At 41.4% G+C, this 20,507-nt stretch overlaps 1 protein-coding gene and 1 non-coding gene across 2 annotated transcripts in view; both read right to left on the reverse strand.

Moving 5' to 3' along the window:
- The window catches only part of ZFR (zinc finger RNA binding protein), a 53,226-nt gene that overhangs the window by 25,076 nt on the left and 7,643 nt on the right, over positions 1-20,507 (reverse strand). The window contains exons 3-5 of the mRNA XM_059833250.1: positions 4,502-4,784; positions 2,632-2,776; positions 1,583-1,801 (exon numbers count right to left, since the gene is read on the reverse strand). Of these exons, the coding sequence (XP_059689233.1) occupies positions 1,583-1,801; positions 2,632-2,776; positions 4,502-4,784 (647 nt within the window). The remainder of the gene's footprint in view (positions 1-1,582; positions 1,802-2,631; positions 2,777-4,501; positions 4,785-20,507) is intronic.
- On the reverse strand, positions 7,357-7,493 carry LOC132320802 (small nucleolar RNA SNORA66). Its single transcript, XR_009484599.1, has one exon. It is a non-coding gene; the product is annotated as a small nucleolar RNA SNORA66 (small nucleolar RNA).

Genomic DNA, 20,507 nt, shown 5'->3' on the forward strand with positions numbered 1-20,507 from the left:
TTTCCTAATATCCAGCCTGAACCTCCCCTGGTGCAACTTGAGGCCATTTCCCCTTGTCCTGTCGCTAGTCACTTGGGAGAAGAGACCAACACCCACCTCTCTGCAACCTCCTTTCAGGTAACTGTAGAGAGCAATAAGGTCTCCCCTCAGCCTCCTCTTCTCCAGACTGAACAACCCCAGTTCCCTCAGCCGCTCCTCATCAGACTTGTGTTCCAGACCCTTCACCAGCTTCATCGCCCTTCTCTAGACACGCTCCAGCACCTCAATGTCTTTCTTGTAGTGAGGGGCCCAAAACTGAACACAGCATTCGAGGTGCGGCCTCACCAGCGCCGAGTACAGGGGCACGATCACCTCCCTGCTCCTGATGGCCACACTATTTCTGATACAGGCCAGGATGTCGCTGGCCTTCTTGGCCACCTGGGCACACTTGTTAGGCAGTCTGAATTTTTCTTCATGTTTCACAGTACACAAATACATAGCTACCACTTGTATCAAGAATTTATGTGTATTAACACACTTTTTTGCAGACATGAAGTTATGTTTTAGATATGGCAAAGCATACATAAAGAATATGTGAAATTTCCTGATACAACTGGCAAGACCGAATATGATGTAACAAGAATTTTAATAAAAGATTTATCAATGGCCACTTGAAGTAAGCAGTCTTACAGAACCAGATTTACTGTTCAAGTTTCAAAATGGCAAAGAGGACAGACATTATGTAAAGGAAGGGGGGAAAAAAGTAAGATAAAAGACAGAATGGCTATTGCTATTACACCCTGTTTCACTGATTTAAGTTGTTTTAGTGCAGAGAAGCTGCTTGCCTGCTAAAACCTGGCTATGCAGTCCTTGATTTCTAGTATCAAAGTTGAATAAATCAAGGAAACTGGGCTTTCATACCTTTGAGCCAGTTTTCCCATAAACTTTCTACATCTACTGGTTCAACTATTTTAATCCCCTGATCAGGCTCTGTCTCAAGAAAGTCTTAAAATCCATTTTTAAACAGAAAACAAAACGAAACAAAAAGTTCAAGGTAGCTACAATATGCCAGTTGATTACCATCTGGCCATAAAGTTAACATCTTTTCATCTTTAACTACTTTTTGGATTTCTAATGTTTGAAGGAAAGTCTCTTTCAGCGCCCATTCTCCTCGCATTTTGGGTCAAGACAACCCAAACTTACAAGTTTTATATTGGACTGCTCCTCCCTGTCTCTGCAACTCCTGTTTGATAGCAGCATGCTCCCTTCCAATTTCCCCGGGTAATATTTGTGTGGATGTGTTTCCTTGCTTTTTCTGTCCCCCATCTTTTCTTTCCAGACCTTCCAGTAAGTCACAAAACACTGTGCATGTAACAATGCCAACGCTTTATATATTCTCACATGTAACAAAATAGGCACATACAAACGTTAAACCTCTTTTAAAGATACAGCAAAATATCTTGCCATTATAATGACTTAACTGGTTGATACTTCTCAGTAGACTATGATGTAATTGAACACGAACTGCTAAAATACTGAGTATTTAAAGCTTCTCCTGTAACAACTGCAAAGATCCCAGCAACGTAATACACAAAATTCTTACCAGAGTAAGTAACCGCTGTTGTACTGTACGTTGCACTTTGAGTATAGGATGGAACAACAGTAGCTGCAGCTGCTACTGGCTGCACAGTAGAGGATACTGGATATATAGAAAACGTAGTTGTTGCTGGACTTGGGGTTGCAGGTTTTATAGCTGTCACTTGTCGTGTTTGCTGGGCTTGGGTATACTGAGTTGCCCCTTGGCTATATCCTGCTTTCGGAGCTAATTAAGATAGAAAATAAAAGTGTACAAACATTGATATGCTTTAGCTGAATGAAATGCAAACAACATTAAGTGATACTTAACAATATGCTGGGGAATAAATGCGTTAACAAGTGGGTTTGGGAGTTGGGTTTTTTTGTTTGGTTGGTTCATTTTGGGTTTTTATGTTGTGGTTCGTTGTTGGTTTTTCATTTTTTTTACAGTCATGGTTATGCATTGTATACTACGTATCACACAGCTGTTTAATCATGTCACAGCTCACACTAGTAAGCCTCATATTTATTTATTCACTTTTAACTGTGCTGCCGTGTTTTTAAACAACCTTCTCACTCAATGGTTTTTACTAGAGTTCACTAAACCAGAGTACACCTACACTTTCCTATTATTTCTGATTAAAATTAAAAAAAAGTAAATAGGATTAATGCTTTGTAGCAATCATGATACCAATAATTAAAGAATTACATACATCAAGTAACTAAAGAATTAAAAAAGAGGGTCTTTCTAATCAAGTTGTTATCTGAACCCACCATTGACTATTTGAAACTACTTCAGCAAGGTTTCTAGACAAATCAACAAGTTTGCCTAGAAGTATGTTTTGAGTGTATTTAATAACAATCCAAACCTCAGAGATAGCTACTTATGGCAATGTCACAATAACGTTCAAGCTCTAGATGCAGCAAATTTTTCTACCCATTGACAGAGATTACATGACAAAACTAAAAAAAAAAATAAAATCTGGATAATGTTAAATATTCAAAAACCTATTTTTAAGGCATTAAAGTAGTACTCAGCCTGTGCATAATGAAAGCAGTTTGAATCATGTCACCCACCTGTCTGGTAGTATGATTCAGCTACTGAAGGCTGAGGCTGGGCAGCAGCAGCCACAGCTGCTGCAGTCGCTGTTGGCTGTTGATAGTATTGTTTGCTGTCATAAGCTACAGCTGGGGCGGTAGATCGAACGTAAGAATAGGAATCCTAAAAATTAAAAAAAGAAAAAACAGCTGATTTTTTCTTTAAGTGTATATCTGGAGTAATAAAAGTCATTAGCAGAGTAAAAGAAACAACATATTTTCTTCTGGTCTACTAAAGTAGATTTAAAAAAATGTTTACAGATACAGTATATACAAATAAATGCATTAAAGAAATTAAATTTATGTTTACAGATACTTCAGGCCTGAAAACAACCCTGATGGTCTTTTCCAGACTTAATACAGGAATTAACCTCATGCTATTAAATCACTTTCCCTACCAAATTATTTTTGTTACTGAAAAGCAACTACTCTCACTAGTTTTTCATAATGACTGTATCAGATTACGTTTCTGTAAAATATGAAGCAAAAAACCACCACAGATCTCCACAAAATGTTAATTTCTACAAACCACAGTAAATTCACAAGTTTACAAACATGACCCTATATTGGCTTTAAAAATCCCATCATTAACTGTACTCTTCTTGGTTATATTTTTTAGAGTATGAAAGTGATACTTTTAAAGCCTCCTTTACTTTTTGGTTTATCAACTAGTCCATCAGGGAACCACACCTAGTCTATAACGGCAAGGAAAGTAAGTAGTCCATTCGACACCTCTAAAACTCAGGAGATGGCTAGTAAGCTTAGAAGGAGAGGGCCTGGAAGCCACTATATGTATGTACATATATTCTCTTACCGTCACCATATTCATGGTAAAGCATGAAGAGATGATCAACCGAGGGGTAGTAAGGCATGAACTACTGTAGCTGAAATGTACTAATCTATAAAAATTCTTTTTATTTCCAAGAAACATAACAATAAAATCTCTTTTCCATCCAACCTGTGTAAACTGGAATTATTTTTATTTAGTTTAGGGGACTCTCTTTTCTGTCCCACTGCATCTAATAACTGACCTCATAATTATGAGCACATGTGCTACTGGAAAGCCTCCTACATTGATTCATTACCATATGTAACAAATTATAAAAGCTGCACAAAAGAAATGACAACATGCAGCAATAGTATAGTCCTTTTAAACAAACCAAAATACTAATTAGAATCTAGATCAGTTTAGGACTGAAAAGTTAAAAAATTATTGCAAGAGACATACTATTTCAACATCCAAGATGAAAACAGACCAACAGTTCCCTTTTGTAGAAGCCTGTAACCACAAGAGGTTAGGCAGTGATCTCACAAAGGATACCTAAAATCTACCCAAAGGGTAGTTCCCCTCCAAGGGCAATCTTCTGTCCTCATATGTTTGGTACTAGAACTCCTGTGGCACTCAGGAATCTGATGAGGAAACTGTTTCTACCTCCACTGAAAATTCTTATCAGAACAGTTTTTTTCAGCTGCATCAGTTCCATGACCCAGTTTACTGCACACCACTCAAACATTTAAGCTAGCTGAGACAAGACAGTACTACTCTTTTCAGCAGTAGTTTCACAAAATCACTTGGAGGTAAACATTCATTCATTGCTTATTGTGTGCATGTCTAAATCTTAGTTCCTGCACTACTAGTCCTGATAATCCTCTATATGGGCCATATGAGACTGCAGTCACTTCACATTCTATCAGTTTTCACTACTAAGAAATTTTAGTTGTACCCAAACTGTGATTCACAGAAGAAAAAAATATAAATATCATCACATCCCTTATCCAAACAGGCCTCCTCCTTTTAACATATCATTTAAAAATCATACAACGGAAGTTTTTTTTTTTTGGAACCCACCTGGTAATTCTGTGTAGTGACAGGAGGTGGTGGTGGTGGAGCTTCTTGTTGCCTCTGCGTATACCCATAATCTGTAGCTGTGTGCGCTGTAGGATAGCCTCCATATGCAGCAGCTGTTGCAGCAGCTGCAACAGCTACTGGAGCAGGCCTGGCTACTGCAACTGTAGCTGCTGCTGGAGCATAGGCTGCAGTAACTGTGTGCGCTGCAACTGGTGCCTGGTGGACAGTGTAGCTAGCAACTGTAGTTGGATGGGAATAGGCTACACCCGAAGCTGGCTGCTGGCTATATTGGAAAAAGACAGTAAGTAAACAATTAGATTAATCCAACATACTAAGTTAATGCCTACACATTCCAAAATCCCAGATTCGATTAATACTTGTCTGTTCTACAAACAGACCTGGAGCAGCTATCTATCTATGCATACACTTCAATGCCTTTTATTACCTCTCTTCCACCCCCATTAAAAGGCTGTATCATTTTGAAGTTTCTGTGGATGCAGACGTATCATGCAGGTGATGACTTTCTTAGCAAGGGGGACGTTTGTGTTGGGTTTTTTCCAAGCAGTGGAACACAAGTCTTCCATTCAAAATAATACAGGAATCTTAAACTGTTATCTTTTCATGACTGACAAGTTTTTAAATACTTTAGTAGTCCTTCAATAAAACTCACATACCTGTCAAATTAAGAAAAATACTACTTTTCTGTGAGAGCTCATTACTGACCTGCACTTGCATGAAGTTTTTCAATAAACCATATTAAAGTAATGAGATTTTAAAGACTTCCATGAAAATTAGCTCAGAACTCTTACATTCAAGACAGAGACACTTTAAATGCACACCTCTGATAGCAGACTTCTCTCACAAAAGTTTAGAATTACAAAAGCTGGCTCCACTTACTCACACAGAAGTCCACTGCCTCACAACATGATGCATCAAAAGAACAGACAAGTCAGATCGAGCATGCAGACTGCTACTAGAGCTCTGACAATCTTCCAGGCACATGCTAAGACTAATTTGCTTCTCTAAAATTTGCAGGCAGGACATTAATATGTGGCTATTTACTAAGAATGAGTAAATATTAACAGCAGAAATAAAAAATGATGGCTTCAAAGGTTTAATTATTTGAACAGAAACTAATATTACTGTCCTATATTGATGTGTAACTGTGTGTTATGATTAGAAGCTTAGAGTAGTTATTTTGATTTTTAAACAAATGAAGTGAAGTGGGCAAAATATCACTATCTGGAACAATGATATGAAGTGGGGATTGAGTGTTTATTCTGAATTTTTTGGTATGTTTCCTGCACTGTTGTTCAATAATATTTAAGAATCTCTAGAGGGTTTCACATCTCCATAGCATGATTAAAACATAATTCAAAACCAACTCCATGCCTATCAAGGAGGTAGTATCCCCTATTTTTCAGAAGAAAATAGAAAAATTAAATCTCACTTGAAGCAGACATACTCAGTGGCACAACGGAATTGCAGTAAGGTTATGCTCAAAACCAAAAGGAACAAGTTACAGTCTTTTCTCCTGAAGACTGCAATATTCTCTCTGACGTAACTACTAGAAACAAAGCACTTTTTAACTACACATACTATTATTTTTGCAAAAGACATTTCCGTAACTCCCTTGTGTTTAGTAATTCCTATTTATTTATATATTTTCAGAAAACCTGATCTAGTCATTTTAATTACAGCAGAACCCACTAACTTCAATATATTAAAAAAAAACATTCTTACAGCAGAAACAGAGAAAATTTTATTACTATTGGACTTCATGCCTGGACTCCACCTTCTTCCCATCGTAGGCCCCTGATTGTTTAAAAGATCACTTGCATTCCATCCAAATGTAATTGAGTTGTTGAGTTGTACTCACAATTACGTTTCATTTTATTTTCAATTTTTTAGCATAACAGTAAAAGGAGAAGACTTAAAACACTTTAGTGCAGCTCCCACCACTGTTTGAAACAATTCCTCCTACTTGACCTACATAGGAAAATTCTCTGTTTTGTCAGTTTAAGGTGAAAAATCAGACTCCACCAGAAAATTCAGGAAGACTATTTTATGATGGTAAAAGCGAATGACAGTCTATAAAATTAGGCTACATTATCTATGTAACTAACAGTACAGAAGGGTAAAATACAAAACAGAAATTCTGAGGTAATTATCATTATCATATATATCTACTAAAAAACCATTACATTGAGAAAACAGACAGCAGACTGTTTAACACAGACTGCAGTTGAACACATGAACAGTCCCATTCTGCCAACAAGGAAAGTCTTGCTCCACCCTAACCCCACTTTTATTTTTCCCTCCTCCCATATACCAAACCTGGCTATGTCATCATATTCCATCCCTCGTGCTAGTTCTCCTACTTGTCAAGCTATTCAGCGCACTGATTTAACTCATTAATCTAGCAGAAAATGATGATTTTTTGCTGGGCTCATTTTCTAACATGGTAGAAATGTTAGAAACATTTGAGCTTACAAAACAAGTCTCCTGAGTGCCAGATCCCACGTAAGTTCTACATAGGGAAACAGGGAAAAAAAAATAGGTGGAGGAGAAAAAACAGGGACCTGTCCAGGTAACATTAACTTGGCTCTTCCCAGTTTCATGCAACCGTGCTTAAGATACTATTACAAAATACTATACAGTGCTCACAATACACTATGAAGTAAGAGTACCCGTCAGTTTATCAAAGAAATTGCTTTTGTTCTCAGAATATATGATTAAAGCTACCTGACAGTTTTCAGTATTGTGACGAGATTATGATCACTATCATCAGGACTATTAACAAGATACTGGTACAGACAGTTTCATTTCTTCTGTGCTATTTTTGTATTGAAATTCCTTATCATGGTATAGAATTAACAGCCCCAATCATCTGATTTCTAAGGCTAATTCAGTTCTATCACCATGTTTACTTTAGCAAACCTGTTCCCCTTGCTTCTGCAACATCATGCAGAGCTAGTGATCGAGTTTGCAAGACTGCAAGAAAAATATCCTAGAATTGACTGCTTCTTCTTTTTTAAAATTTATGTTACATTAAGTGACAGAAATTCATGTGACATCTTTTCTAAATTTATGACATTCCTTTTTCTCCCCATGGTCTTACTGAAAACCTTTTAACATTAAGATGACCAGACATTTTCATGCAATTAATTTACATAAAAAGATTTTTGTGCCAACTTCTTAACTTACACAAGTTTTTTTCCTTGTTTGGTGATTGGTGCCTCCTCACATTTGCTGAAATGAACTTACCTCCTCCTAGATTATTTTGCCAGACTCCCTATTCCACTGATCATTCTTGTAGTTCATCTGTGCACCTATCCTAGTATTATCTATTCTTCTTTCTTGACTACAGATGGCAAGAACCGTATGCATCACTTCAGATGAAGTTTCAGCTTTGCTACCCGCTCTGCTCCAGACAGCGCTTTCTTTCCAAACAGTCTAGCTTCCTCACAGCAGCTTCTTGTAAAGTTACCTGTGTATTGACAATATTTTCCTTGCATCAAATATCATGACATGCCATACTAATATAAATACTAGGTAAGACTCAGAACCAATCCCTAGGAAACTCCACCGCAATTATTCCTATTTGATAATCAATCTTCTAATTCTACTAACCACCTCTACCAGCTCCTTCTCTACAATTCTTTTACTGATCTCTACCTTAAGTAATAATTTTCCATACTGCACCACATCAAGTATTTCAACTTAGTCCCAATAAATAAGACTCCAAAAGATTTAGGCACATGATCAAGTTACTAGAGCAACAATGAAATACTGTATGTCAACTGCGCTATGGTAACAAACGACATGCGTGTTCTTCACCAGAACAAAGAAAGTAATTCAGTTTAACTTAATCCCCCAACACACTGGGAAAAAGTTGGACCAAATAACTCTGTATGTTCTATGGGCTAAGGACATGCAAACAGGTACTGCAGCACAAAGACAGAGAAGATAACTCATTGACCTGGTAATTTAGCCAGTTTTCTTTGTAGATCAATTCTTCTCTTCCCCCAAATAAATTCTAATATCCTTATTAGCATCTTTGAGTTCAAGGAATTCCAGCTCTCTTCATATGAAAAGACACTCAGTCCATTTGGCTTTATTAACTAGGTGGAGCTTAAAAAAATCACAGAATAATTTAGGCTGAAACAAAGATTTGGAGGTCATCTGTTCTAAACCAGTCCCCAAAGCACAGCTAATTTCAAAGTTACATTAGGTTTCTCAGGGCTTCATCCAGTCAGGTTCTGATCATCTCCCAAGAATGGAGATTGCCAGACTGCTCTAGACAACCTGTTCCAGTGTTTGAGCACCCTGTCACGAATTTTTTCCTTAGTTTATAAAAGCTTCTGTTTCAAAAGCAAATGAGCTCTAGACCAACATTTACATAAGGCAAACTCAGTTTGTGGCAATTCAATTCAATGTAACTTTATATTATAATTCTTAGAGTGTTTTAATTTACTGTCAAAATAAACACCATTCTTTAAGAAGTTACGGGTGAAGGACTTGGCAGCTTCAAATTGTACTCTGCTGTATTCCTATTATATTACCTCTTCCTCCAGAGACTTTCATCCAAAAAGAATATATTTTATTCATACCACACCTATTTCTTTAGCTGATCATAATAATAACAGTGCTTCCCAACCAAGCTAACTTTAATTTCTGTTTTCTAGGAACAACACACATTCTTTGATGCTCATCTTCCAGCTCAGATTTCTATTTCACTGTGTTTTCACTATCTCAGCCAGAGCCAGTTTACAGTCTACATGTTGCACTCAATTGTTCCGCTCCAGGTTCTGTAGTTATATGTTTCAGTCAACTACAAAAGGTCATTTCCAGCACCTTACCTTATGTGTTTTGTCTCTCCCTACCTGCTTTAAACTGCTACGTGCATATCGCTATTTCCCCATGCTCTTTGTTTCCTCTTCCCAAATAAGCTTACTTCTACTCTAAAGCTTTACACCACAGCGTATATATACCTAGCTTGCCCTCATCTTCCACATCCTACCTATGTAACCTCAAGACCAAGAGAATTAATTCTTTATTCACAATTATTGTATTACAGTGCATAAGAAAAGTATTTGTTGTAAAACACCTTTGACTCAGTCTTTGAATAACACCTATTCTAATTTATACTGACACTAATGATGGGAAACACTAATCTTCCTGATGCATTAGTATCAGAATGAGTGCCATGTATTATGAAATAGCACTATGATATTAAACCTCCTAGGTAAGACTGGCTGCAGCGAGCTGTGACTGTGTATCTTTCTCCACACTAATCTCCAATTCCACATCAGTCTGATTTTCTGGGGATGAGGGGCCACACTGGCTCACAACCTTGCAGAATTCATCCCAGAGCAAAGGCCACAGCAAAAATTAACCTTCTCCACATTGCTGTCTGGTGTATGAAACTCCTTTCACCAAGCTAAAGTATGTTTTCCCAAGACAGGTGCATGTTTTGCCCTGATACTTTGCAAGCTGGACATAAGACTAACACTGTAGCTGCTTTCACGGTATCAGCATTTGATATTGCTGTGCACACTCAGAACTGTGATTCTGAAAGAGTATAACACGTAAAAATCTTTTTCTCATTTGCGAAGTCTCCATTCCAAAACCCTGAGGCATCAAAGACTTATGAAGATCTCCCTGCCCAATTCTACACCACAAAATCAATTAAGCTACAGTGTAGCTTTAAAAAAATAAGTGTAATTCTAGGCAGATATGTAGCCAGGAAAATTCCAGCCTGAACACCCACATTTGGCCAAGTTGTATTAAAGCACCAGCAACAAAAAGTCCACACCCTGAGAACAAGCTCTCAAAACACGAAGGTGTTAGCCATCACTACTCCATATTAGTTATTAAAATATCTAATTAATTTCATAATTCTGTTGGTAGTTTTTATTCCCCTTGTCAAAAACCAGAATATTCAAGCAGCAATTAAAAACCTTTTCGGAACTGCACAAAGACCTTCAACAAGGAAACTGTAGCAGTGTTTTTCATATAGAAAAAGAAATACGGACTTCCAAAGTGAAAAAAAGCTGGCAGCACACTTAGAATTATTAAGTCAGAAGCTGGCTAGGAGGCAGAAATTGCTGATCAATAGCAATTAATGAAGTATTGGTGTCCACTTAGCAAAACATGTTCTCCAGTTCCAAAACCACACAGGTTTATCTAACTTAAATAGCCATATAATGTAAGTTTGTAAATCAGCAACATTCTTTCACAAAAAAAGCTTAGATAGAACTTTTGTTATAACTATTAGATCTAATATAACAGAACCCTCACTTGCTAGTTACTTTTATATAGCAACACTGATAGAAGGTCTGGATTTCCTGTGATGTATCAGCCCAAGAATAACAGAGAATTAAGGGCAACTAAGAAACAAATACTGAATTCTCTTCTGTAGAACACCTAGCTCATGTCCTTTTTCATTTCCAGCTATTGGTGTTTTCTAGTAAAAAAGTGTTGAAGCTTTTTTGTAAAAAAGTAAATTGAAAGTAGAAAGCTTTATGTATTTTTGCGCATTAACACTATCAAGAAAATACACTTTGATATAATGCTATCTATTTTGCCAGGTAATAAGGTCAGATGACTTAAGATTCTAAAATACTTTATTTTCCACATTAAGACATTTGTCCAGTAAGTCATGTGTTAAGAAACTTAATAAGGTATCTATAGTAATTACTGTCAGAGGAATACATTTTCAGGAAAATGCAGTCTACTTCCCTGTAAGATTCTACTGGCTTTGTGTGCCAAGATTTTGGTAGCAGGGGGGGACCATAAGGGTGGCTTCTGTGAGAAGCTGCTAGAAGCTTCCGCTGTGTCTGACAGAGCCAATGCCAGCCGGCTCCAAGATGGACCCACTGCTGGACAAGGCCAAGCCCATCAGTGACAGTGGTAGTGCCTCTGTGATAACATATTTAAGAAGGGGGGGAAAACAACGGTGCAATGGCAGCTGGAGAAGAGTGAGAATATGTGAGAGAAACATCTCTGCAGACCCCAAGGTCAGTGAAGAAGGAGGGGGAGGAGGTGCTCCAGGCACCGGAGCAGAGATTCCCCTGAGCCCGTGGTGAAGACCATGGTGAGGCAGGCTGTGCCCCTGCAGCCCATGGAGGGCCATGGTGGAGCAGATATCCACCTGCAGCCCGGGGAGGACCCCACACCAGAGCAGGTGGATGTGTCCGAAGTAGACTGTGACCCTGTGGGAAGCCCGCGCTGGAACAGGCTCCTGGCACGACCTGTTGACCCATGGAGAGAGGAGCCCACGCTGGAGCAGGTTTGCTGGCAGCACTTGTGACCCCGTGGGGGACCCACGCTGGAGCAGTCTGTTCCTGAAGGACTGCACCCCGTGAAAAGGACCCATGCTGGAGCAGTTTGTGAAGAACTGCAGCCCATGGGAAGGACCCACATTGGAGATGTTCATGGAGAACTGTCTCCTGTGGGAGGGACCCGACGCTGGAGCAGGGGAAGAGTGTGAGGGAGGAGGAAGGAGCAGCAGAAACAACGTGTGATGAACTGACTGCAACCCCCATTCCCCGTTCCCCTGTGCCAGTCAGGGGGAGGAAGTAGAGAAAATCAGGAGTGAAGTTGAGCCCGGGAAGAAGGGAGGGGTGGGGGGAAGGTGTTTTTAAGATTTGGTTTTATTTCTCATTATCTTACTCTGATTTCATTGGTAATAAATTAAACTAATTTCCCCAAGTCAAGCCTGTTTTGCCTGTGACAATAACTGCTGAGTGATCTCCCTGTCCTTATCTCGACCCATGAGCCTTTCACTGTATTTTTCTCTCCCCTGTCCAGCTCAGGAAGGGGAGTGACAGAGCAGCTTTGGTGGGTACCTGGCACCCAGCCAGGGCCAACCCACCACAAAGATATATAGCACGTAAAAGGTATATATAGAGGCAGCACATAAAAGGTTCTTTATAAGCCTTGCTTTTCATCACACTGACTGTGAATTCTAACTCACGTGCACATAAGCCGAAGAAAAACAAAAATGCTCATCTCCAGTGCCTCTCCATACTAACAACCAACATACACACACATATATACATTAACACTGTGTGCTGGTTTTGGCTGCGATAAGAGTTACCTTTCTTCATAGCAGCTAGTATGGGGCTGTGTTTTGGATTTGTGCTGGAAACAATGTTGGTAATACAGGGGTGTTTCAGTTACTGCTGAGCAGGGCTTACACAGAGTCAAGGCCTTTTCTGCTCCTCACACCACCCCACCAGTGAGTGGGCTGGGGGTGCACGGGAAGCTGGGAGGGGACACAGCTGGGACAGCGGACCCCAACTGACCAAAGGGATATTCCATACCATATGATGTCATGCTCAGCATATAAAGCTGGGGGAAGAAGAAGGAAAGGGGGGACATTCGTAGTAATGGCGTTTGTCTTCCCAAGCAACCGTTACACGTGATGGAGCCCTGCTTTCCTGGAGATGGCTGAACACCTGCCTGCCGACGGGAAGTGGTGAATTAATTCCTTGTTTTGCTTTGCTTCCTTGCGCAGCTTTTGCTTTACCTATTAAACTGTCTTTATCTCAACTCACAAGTTTTCTCACTTCTACTCTTCTGATTCTCTCCCCCATCCCACCTGGGGGGAGTGAGTGAGCGGCTGGGTGGTGCTTAGTTGCTGGCTGGGACTAAACAATGACAGTCCTTTTTGGCACCCAACATGGGGCACGAAGGGTTTGAGATAATAACAGATTCAACAGAACTTCTATCTGTTAAAAGTTACAGGTCAACATTAGTTTATTTGATCTGCACCATGCTCTTTTTTTTGCTGTACCTGTTAAAGATTGGTGTGCGCTTTTTCGGTTTGCTGTGCTCTGTAGTGATTAGTGATGTTTTGCCTGGGACATTTGTTTTTAAAACACTGACCTTGAACTGGGTAATCTGGTATTTGGTCTCTGTACTGAAGCCATTACTGTACTTCGGGTACCATTTCATGGAGATATTTAGCAATTATACTCCTTCCTCTGAGAGTTTTTTTGTGGAGGAAATACAGAATGGCACCCTTGCTACCTTCTTCTGTGATGTTGTCTCCCTCGTTACAATGGCTTCTCAGTACCTTGAACATCCTTGGGTAGTTAAAATACTTCTGTTGGTATTTCTTAGAGTATTGCTTCAGTTTTGTCTAAGGTTAACAAGCAATTTAGGAATGTGACCCAGGCTCCGCGAGAGTATGGTCATGGGTGGCACAGCATGTGGGAGAATATGGGCAGGTATCTAGAGAACTTCTCACTTCTAATGGTCTGGAACTTCACTCCCGAACAACTGCAGGATCCTGATGACGTGGTAGAATGTTTGAAAAAAAAATGCCGTGGCTATTCCAAAGAGGCACATCTTACTGCACTGTCCTGGGCCCTGGCCAGTATCTACCAAACACTGCTCGATACTATGTAGCACCCCCAGGAAGAAGAGAGGGGAAACAAACCAGGCACTGTATCAGCCGCCCCTGTAACTAGAAAGAAACAGTGGAAGTCAACTCATTTTGTAAGGGATGAAGAAGCTTCTCCTAAGAGGGAGCAGGAGAAAGAATCACAAGAGGCAGTCTGTTCTGCAGCAGAGCAGCCACAAGAACAGGAGGAGGAAGAGACTGAGATAATCAGTGAGACAGAAATCACCTGATCCCTATCCCTAAGTGAGCTGCGAGGTACGCGGAAAGATTTCAGTCCTCAACCAGGTGAGCTAATTCTCAGCTGGTTGCTTCGATGCTGGGATATTGGGGCCAGCAGTCAGGAATTAGAGGGTAAGGAAGCCCGGCATCTGGGATCCCTTGCTAAGGATAAGGCCATTGACAAAGGGATTGGAAAAAAGGCAGGAGTCCTCAGTCTTTGGTGGCGACTCCTGTCAAGTGTGAAGGACAGGTATCCCTTCAAGAAGAACTTGCAAATTCTCGAAGAAAATGGACCAACATTGAGGGGGGCATCCAGTATCTGAGGGAATTAGCCATGTTGGAGGTGATTTATAATGACCAGGCATCCAAAGACCCAGATGAAATCCGATGCACACGGTCCACGTGGTGAAAGTTTGTACGAAATGCAGCGACATCATACACCCACACCCTGGCGATAATGAGCTGGACAGACACTGAGGCACCAACTATAGATGAACCGGCCAGACAACTCCGAGAATACGAAGATAATCTTGCACCCTCCATGTGTGCTTGTGTCTTGGCTGTGGACAGACACAGACTGACCCAAAACATGTTCGAGCAAGCTGAGAAGGGTAGGTTTTCCTCATGCACTCCAACCAAAGCCTCAGCTATTAAGAGTCAGCTTTTTCCTGTTCAAGTGAAAGGGTACTGGTGGTGCACACCACATGCAATCCTGTGGTTCTTCCTGCGTGACCAGGGGGAGGACATGAGGAAGCAGGATGGTCAACCTACCTGGAGACTAGAAGCTCGGGTGCAGGAACTGCAAGGAAAAACAACTGTCAAAAAGCATCCACCCAGGAAAATTACTGCTCCAGTGTCTGTTGGGCAGAGTAGAAGGGCTGACTGTACTTTTGATCCTGATGAAGGGACTTCTGTTTTGCACTTACAAAAACCAAGTAATGAAGACTCAGACCAGGAGTAGAGGGGCCCTGCCTTCAGTCAGGCGGAGGAAAGGGACAATCGGGTTTACTGGACTGTGTGGATTCGATGGCCTGGCACATCAGCCCCACGGGAGTATAAAGCTCCAGTGGACACCGGTGCACAGTGTACTCTTAATTCCATCAGATTACAAGGGGGCAGAATCCAGGAGAGGGTACTTCAGAGACCCTAAAGGGTACCGGTGGGCTTTTGGTATAGCTGCTTTGAGTAGGGAGGAAATTAAACAGCTGTCTACCTTGCCTGGTCTCTCAGAGGATCCTTCTGTGGTGGGGTTGCTGCAAGTTAAAGAACAGCAGGTGCCAACTGCTACCATGACAGTGCACTGGTGACAATATCACACCAATTGAGACTCCCTGGTTCCCACCAATTGAGACTCCCTGGTTCCCATCCATAAGCTGATCCGTCAACTGGAAAGCCAAGGAGCGATGAGTAAGATTCATTCACCCTTTAATAGTCCCATACGGCCCATGCAAAAATCTAATGGAGAGTGGCGGTTAACAGTGGACTATCGAGGCCTGAACTTAGTCACACCGCCGCTGAGTGCTGCCGTACCAGACATGCTAGAACTTCAACATGAACTGGAGTCAAAGGCTGCCAAATGGTATGCAACAATAGATATCGCCAACGCGGTTTTTTTGATCCCTCTGGCAGCAGAGTGCACGCCACAGTTTGCTTTCACATGGAGGGATATCCAGTACACCTGGAATCAACTGCCCCAGGGGTGGAAACATAGTCCTACCATTTGTCATGGATTGGTACAGAGTGCACTGGAACAAGGTGGAGCTCCCGAACACCTGCAGTATATTGATGACATCATTGTGTGGGGCAGCACAGCAGAGGAAGTGTTTGAGAAGGGGAAAAGAATAATCCAGATTCTCCTGGAAGCTGGTTTTGCTATAAACCAAAGTAAGGTCAAAGGGCCTGCACAGGAAATTCAGTTTTTAGGAATAAAATGGCAAGATGGCCGTCGTCACATCCCAATGGATGTGATCAATACAGTAACAGCTATGTCTCCACCAACTAATAAAAAGGAAACACAAGCTTTCTTAGGTGTTGTGGGTTTCTGGAGAATGCATATTCCAGGTTATAGTCTGATCGTAAGCCCTCTCTATCGAGTGACCCAGAAGAAGAACGACTTTGAATGGGGCCCTGAGCAGCAGCAAGCCTTTGAACAAATTAAACAGGAGATAGTTCATGCAGTAGCGCTTGGGCCAGTCCGGACAGGACAGGATGTGAAAAATGTGCTTTACACCTCAGCCGGGGATAAGGGGCCCACCTGGAGCCTCTGGCAGAAAGCGCCTGGAGAGACTCGAGGTCAACCTCTAGGGTTTTGGAGCCGGGGATACAGGGGATCTGAAGCCCATTACACTCCAACTGAAAAAGAAATATTAGCAGCATATGAAGGAATTCAAGCTGCTTCGGAAGTAGTTGGTACTGAAGCACAGCTCCTTTTGGCCCCTCGACTGCCTGTGCTGGGCTGGATGTTCAAAGGGAAGGTCCCCTTTACGCATCACGCAACTGATGCTACATGGAGTAAGTGGGTTGCGCTGATAACGCAACGGGCTCGGATGGGAAACCCCAACCACCCGGGAATCCTGGAAGTGATCATGGACTGGCCAGAGGGCCAAAACTTCGGAGTGTTGCCAGAGGAGGTGACTCGTGCTGAAGAGGCCCCTCTGTATAATAAATTATCCGAGACTGAGAAGCAATACGCCCTGTTTACAGATGGATCCTGTCGTATTGTGGGAAAACATCGAAGGTGGAAAGCTGCTGTGTGGAGTCCTGCACAACAAGTTGCAGAAACTGCTGAAGGACAAGGTGAATCGAGTCAATCTCAGAGGTGAAAGCCGTTCAGCTGGCTTTAGATATTGCTGAACAAGAAAAATGGCCAGTACTTTATCTCTATACTGACTCATGGATGGTGGCAAATGCTCTGTGGGGGTGGCTACAGCAATGGAAGCAGAGCAGCTGGCAGCGCAGAGGTAAGCTATCTGGGCTGCTGAAGTATGGCAAGATATTGCTGCTCGGGTAGAGAACCTGGATGTAAAAGTATGTCACGTAGACGCTCACATACCCAAGAGACGTGCCACTGAAGAACATCGAAACAATGAGCAGGTGAACCAGGTTGCTAGAATTGAAGTGGCTCAGGTGGATCTGGATTGGGGGATTGGGAACATAAGGGTGAGCTATTTATAGCTCAGTGGGCCCATGACACATCAGGACATTTAGGAGGGGATGCCACCTACAAATGGGCTCGTGATCGAGGGGTGGACTTGACTATTGATGCCATTGCACAGGTTATCCATGAATGTCAAACACATGCCATAATCAAACAAGCTAAGCGGCTAAAGCCTTTTTGGTATAGAGCACAATGGCTGAAATATCAATATGGGGAAGCCTGGCAGGTTGATTATATCACACTACCACGAACCCGCCACGGGAAGCAGCATGTGCTTACAATGGTCAAGTAACTACTGGATGGTTGGAAACATACCCCGTGACCCATGCCACTGCCCGGAACACTGTCTTGGGCCTTGAAAAGCAAGTTTTATGGTGACATGGCACCCCTGAAAGAATTGAATCCGACAAAGGGACTCATTTCCGAAACAATCTCATTAACACCTGGGCCAAGGAGCATGGCACTGACTGGGTGTTTCACATCCCCTACCATGCACCAGCCTCTGGGAAAATTGAACGATACAACGCAGTTAAAAACTACACTGAAAGCAATGGGTGCTGGGACATTCAAGCATTGGGATACACACTTAGCAGAAGCCACTTGGCTAGTTAACACTAGAGGCTCTGCCAGTCGACCTGGCCCTGCCCAATCAAAACCCCTGCGCACTGTGGAAGGAGATAAGATTCCCATGGTACATATAAAGAACTTGCTGGGAAGAACAGTCTGGGTTATTCCTTCCTCAGGAAAAGGTAAACCTATTCACAGGGTTGTTTTTGCTCAAGGACCTGGGTGAACTTGGTGGGTAATGCAGAGGGATGGGGGAGTCCAGTGCGTACCTCAAGGTGATATAATTCTGGGTGAAACTAATCCATGATTTGAGATACATGTTACAGGAATTACTATAGCAGGAACCACCTGAACCAATGAAGGACAAGCCTTACAAGAAGCAATGCAAGTGCAGCAGTGACCCGACCTGAGCTGGCTGTGGTGCCCAATAACTCCATGCAATACAACACCTCTTCTGTCCTGAGTGACCAGCATAACAGACAGAGCCCAAAGTCATGGACTAAATTAACTCAGTGGACATTTTGTGGACATTTGTGGATATTTATGGACACTTTACAGACATTTCACAGGAGTGATCCATAGTCAAAGGCAATGGTATCTGTGTACTATATCAAAGGATGGGAAGGGTAATGGTAGGAAATGAGAATGTTTTGGATGGTGTGAGACCTGAGCATGATGTAAATGGTATGGAATAAGGGGTGGAGAATGTGCTGGTTTTGGCTGCGATAGAATTAACTTTCTTCATAGCAGCTAGTATGGGGCTGTGTTTTGGATTTGTGCTGGAAACAATGTTGATAAAGCAGGGATGTTTTAGTTACTACTGAGCAGGGCTTGCACAGAGTCAAGGCCTTTTCTGCTCCTTACCCCACCCCACCAGTGAGTGGGCTGGGGGTGCACGGGAAGCTGGGAGGGGACACAGCTGGGACAGCGGACCCCAACTGACCAAAGGGATATTCCATACCATATGACGTCATGCTCAGCATATAAAGCTGGGGGAGGAAGAAGGAAAGGGGGGACATTCGTAGTAATGGCGTTTGTCTTCTCAAGCAACCGTTACACGTGATGGAGCCCTGCTTTCCTGGAGATGGCTGAACACCTGCCTGCCGACGGGAAGTGGTGAATTAATTCCTTGTTTTGCTTTGCTTCCTTGCGCAGCTTTTGCTCTACCTATTAAACTGTCTTTATCTCAACCCACGAGTTTTCTCACTTCTACTCTTCTGATTCTCCCCCCCATCCCACCTGGAGGGAGTGAGCGAGCAGCTGGGTGGGGCTTAGTTGCTGGCTGGGACTAAACCATGACAGACTGCTGCTATTCCAGCTCTGCTTAGGGTGCTGAACACTGAAAACTCTCTTCCTAGAGGCAAAGAACATCTTACATTTTTTAACTGTAGTTTTCTGAAGAGTGCTGTTTTGATATAGAGTTAAGATCAGGATTAAAACCAATTTTGTCTCTATCCAAACTACAAGCTTCCTCAGAAAATACCACTTCTAAAGCATATTTCTTGTAGGTTTTTTTTTCATTTATAGAAGTGATTTTCAGGCTAGCTTAGCACAACATTTAACCAACTCTTAAAGTAACTTTCAAAAGACAAATATCTTGAACTAAAAAAACCCCACTAATTAAGACTCATTTCTTGAATTCTATCTTTTAAGAACACTTGAACATTTTAGCATTAAGGAAACCATATCTGTTGAGACGTAACTGCCAGATTTCTCAAAATTTCATAGATAATTCTATTAGTAGCAGAATAGCAAAAAAACCAGTTTTGCAGTTTTTCGTTCAGGGATGTGAAGATTTAAACAGGTATGACCTAACTCTACAAAAACTGAAAGAAGCACTACAGTCTGCTGCTGCTTCAGATCTTAACCTAGGGTGAGGCACTAGTGATTAATTGGTGAGATCAAGTTTCAGGTGTGTTAATGGAACCTGGGCAAAGTAAAAACAAAAAAAAATAGTAATTTGGAAAAAAAAAATCAAATAAGCTTTTTTCCCCCCTGAGCACACTTGACAATAAACAGCATAAAATGGTGAAATAAAATATAGCACTGCAGTTAAGTTGCACTTTAGAAGTGACTTTACTTGTGTATTTCTAGAGCCTGCCACTCACTTCGGGCATAAAATTCCGACGAAGATTGAATATATCTTTTTAGAACTCTAATGAAAATTATTATTTCCTATTATTACAATTTTGTGAACAGAACATTGTTTGTAATGCAATTCAATAGTAATCCAAAGAGAGGCCTGAAGGCATGCAAATGTGCAGTCCCTTTTGAATTCTGTTAAATTTCATCAGCTCCTAGTAATGTATTCTATGGTTTAACTACAGAAGGCCTAAAAAAGACAGTTCTTTGAATTAATTTTGAGTTTCTCTTCCTCTTCCTTGTTTCTGAAAACATCCTTGTGTCATTCCATTACAAAAAACCCCCACTGATTACTGCTAGATAGCTAAACCATATATACTACCAATAACTTACCTCAAAGATTAATATCCTCATGTTTTCAATACACCCTTACTGCTTTGTTAATCTTCACATTTAGTCTCATGACCTGATTTAAATCCAATCAAATTCTGCAATGTTTTCTTCACTATACATCACAACGTAACTGCAAGTGTCTGTAACAGTGATGCAATATATGCTCTGTATCT

Source organism: Gavia stellata, chromosome Z, assembly GCF_030936135.1.
Source record: "Gavia stellata isolate bGavSte3 chromosome Z, bGavSte3.hap2, whole genome shotgun sequence".
Classification (NCBI taxonomy): domain Eukaryota; kingdom Metazoa; phylum Chordata; class Aves; order Gaviiformes; family Gaviidae; genus Gavia; species Gavia stellata.